This window comes from Hipposideros armiger, unplaced genomic scaffold (assembly GCF_001890085.2).
Source record: "Hipposideros armiger isolate ML-2016 unplaced genomic scaffold, ASM189008v1 scaffold_65, whole genome shotgun sequence".
NCBI classification, from domain to species: domain Eukaryota; kingdom Metazoa; phylum Chordata; class Mammalia; order Chiroptera; family Hipposideridae; genus Hipposideros; species Hipposideros armiger.
In genome coordinates this window covers 555,147-558,400 of record NW_017731415.1, presented here as the reverse complement: position 1 = coordinate 558,400, position 3,254 = coordinate 555,147, and the positions used below count along the sequence as shown (strand labels likewise).

The following is a 3,254-nucleotide window of genomic DNA, read 5'->3' as shown; positions in this document are numbered from 1 at the left end:
TATGTATAGTCACATGGAATGCTTGCCAAAATATATAAATATGGTTAACAAAAAAATACACAGTAATGTGCATGCCTGAATTATATTTTGTAAATGCCACATACATATATAGACCAAAAAAACTCCCAAATATTGGAAGGCAATATATTAATGTATATTAATATATAATATATATTAACGTATAAGGCGATGAACAGGTGGAAGTGAGGGGTGGCAAAAGAGAGCTACCAAGGATCTTTTACTTTCTACTCCACATGCTTCTAAATTGTCATTTTGAATTTTTTCAAAGAACATGTATCCATGTACTGCTTGGATACATCAATTCAAAAATTAAACAAACCACAAGAACTAAATAAATGTGCAGAACCAAGGTAAAAGCATTTAGTGTAAAAAATATTTACACACAATGGGAATGCCCTAATTATACGCTAGGAAACTGCCATACTGCAGGCAGCCAGGAGGAAAAAGTACAAGAACCTAATACTAAGTAAGTGCGTGCTATGTATGAAGCTTCATCTCAATTAATCCTCACGACCAACCTGATTAAGGTGGATCATCGTTGTCACTTTACACAGTAACACACACGCACACAGTCTCTCTCTCTCTCTCTCTGAAAAGTTATGCAATTTTCTTGGATCACAAAAATTAATAACGATAAAAATCCAAGTTTGTCTAATTCCAAATTCCTCTGCTTTCCCACTGACTTGATCTTTTCTCGGTGACCATGCTACAGCAAAGAAAAGACGACAGGCTACTGGTTATACAGCTTCAAGCTTCTTAACCTTTGTTGTGCTTTTAGACACTTGAGTAGTCTGGCTAATCCTACCGACCCCATCTGAGAAAGTGATTTAAAATGTGCAAAATAAAATTTACAGCATTACCAAAAAAAAAAAAAAACACAAACAATTATAATGAAATGCAGTTATCAAAATATTAAAAAATTAAGATATATCNAATAAAATCTGACTCTCAGTTTGACAATTAAAAAATTTTAGTGCATTATCTATTTTCAGGTCAAAACATGTTTCTTTCAAATTAGTCGTGTTAAAAGCATTTGGCAAAAGCTTTCAAGGTACCAGCTATCACGTGAAATCAAAGACTTTAATTCGTTTTCAGAGTTTGCTGGTTTCTTTTTTTTGTAAACATGCAATACTCATCTTGTTTTCTTTCTACTGCACATTGTCTCACCTTTGCAAGGCAGAAGCAAGCTGACATTCTTACTCGGTAGAAACACTGCTCTTGTTCTAATATGTCGGTGAGCGCCAGCCGTGACGCTGGAGTGGGGAACTTCTCCAAAGCCAAAATGGATTCCTGCTGGGCAACGACATCCCTCTCGTAGCGGAGCTGGTACTGCCACATAAAATCAGCTTGCTCAAATTCTACTTTCCTCAGTACTGACATATCGGGGTCTATTCTTATCCACAGCAAAGGGGAGTCAGCACTGACGGAAAATACAATTTTTGTTATTTTTTTCAATTTTATATACTTATAAAATAAAAACAAAGCATTTATTACCCAGATTCTCTTCTACACATAGAATTCAAGACTGCCTGGAGTTTTACTGTATTCATTTTTTTTTCAATCATACTGACAACTTTCTCATTATGTTTAATATGTGAGTATTTCAACTTTATCACAATGATAATCTAAAATATACAGGCACAATATGAATAAAAAGTTTCAGCTATATTTAAAAGTGAAACTGTCAATCAATAACACTTAGAATAGTGACATTTAAATTGTGTTTTGCAAACACAGAGAGCCTCAAAGAGCTGAGAGCTCATTAGGAATGCAAACTATGAGCACTCGCTAGTGAAGTGCTGGGTCAGAAACTGTGCGTTAGAATCCCCAAGTGATTGACATGCATGTTACAGCTTGAGAAGCGCTGCTCTAGAAGCCGGCAGGGTAGCAAGAAAGCTGCCTGAGCCAAACCTGTGCCCACACCACAATCATCCTGTATTTCCTCTTCATTTCACCTGGACCAGCGTAGATTTACTTCTCCGAGACTCTTTAATTACTTTTTTAATTTTATTTTTTCAATTAAATTTATTGGGATAACACTGGTTAATAACGTTATATAAATTTATAATATGACATCTGTATACTCTAGTGTATGCTCACCACCCAAAGTCTAGTCTCCCTCCGTCACCACGTATTTGACCCCCTTTACCCTCTCCATCCTCCCCCAACCCCCTTCCCCTCTGGGGAAGAACAGACAACCACCACCATTCTGTTGTCCGCATCTATAAATTTGTTTGGTTTGTTCGTTTGTTGCTTTTTGTCTAATGATCCACATATGAACGAAACTGTATGATTATGGTCCTTTTCTGACTCACCTATTTCTTTTAGCATGATACTCTAAAGATCCCTCTATGTTGTCGCAAATGGCAACATTTCATCTTTTTTATGCCTAAGCAGTATTCCATTGTACGATTTTGTGTCAGATTTGCTTTTAACATACCATTTCCATTGCCTTTCAAAAGTGTTAAAAGTACTAATTCAGGACATTTACATACTTTTAGATGTATATAACAAGACAAATGAGAATGAGAAAATATTACGTCCTTAAACTTTAGTAACTTACTCCATTGCAGAAAGATCCATGTCAACTTCTTCGCCGTTCATCAGCGGAATTTTTTTCTTCTTATTCCTACATTTAAGAAAAAGTAAGTTTGAAATTGTGACATTTTCAGTTCTGAAAGGAGATAAAGAGTAGCTGAAGTTCAAATGAAGGATTTCACGCAACATTGAAAGATACCCTCAGGGAGAAGAAACAGCAAATGTAATGGAATTTAAACACAACACAAACTGTTTCTCTGTTTCTTTTGAAGCTGAAGGAAATGAAATAAACCATATTGAAATGTATTTCTGATCAAAATTTAACAAAAAGCAAACACGGGCAATTAAATGTCAACTTAAAACATCTATTTTTTCCTCAAGAACTGGTAGCTGTGTTTTATACAGAACAGATACAAGATCTATCAATAAAGACACCTTTTATAAAAAAAAATGAAAAAATAACCAGGCCTGAAATAAAACATAAATAATTCTGAACATAGGCTATATGTGCAAGGGGCTGTCCTATATGAAATGATTAACTATAAAACATCCAGTAATAAATAGCAAATAATGTATATGTACAATTAACATGCAGAAGATTTAAGATAAGCAAAACAAAAGCAACTGCTTCCATGCAAATTACTCTTGAATTATAAAATCTACTGGATCACACACTAAAAACTTGGGTGAGGATG

General features: G+C 34.8%; 1 protein-coding gene across 1 annotated transcript in view; it reads right to left on the bottom strand.

The window, feature by feature from the left end:
* The window catches only part of TAF2 (TATA-box binding protein associated factor 2), a 76,424-nt gene that overhangs the window by 37,079 nt on the left and 36,091 nt on the right, over positions 1-3,254 (bottom strand). The window contains exons 14-15 of the mRNA XM_019642089.1: positions 2,585-2,650; positions 1,189-1,441 (exon numbers count right to left, since the gene is read on the bottom strand). Of these exons, the coding sequence (XP_019497634.1) occupies positions 1,189-1,441; positions 2,585-2,650 (319 nt within the window). The remainder of the gene's footprint in view (positions 1-1,188; positions 1,442-2,584; positions 2,651-3,254) is intronic.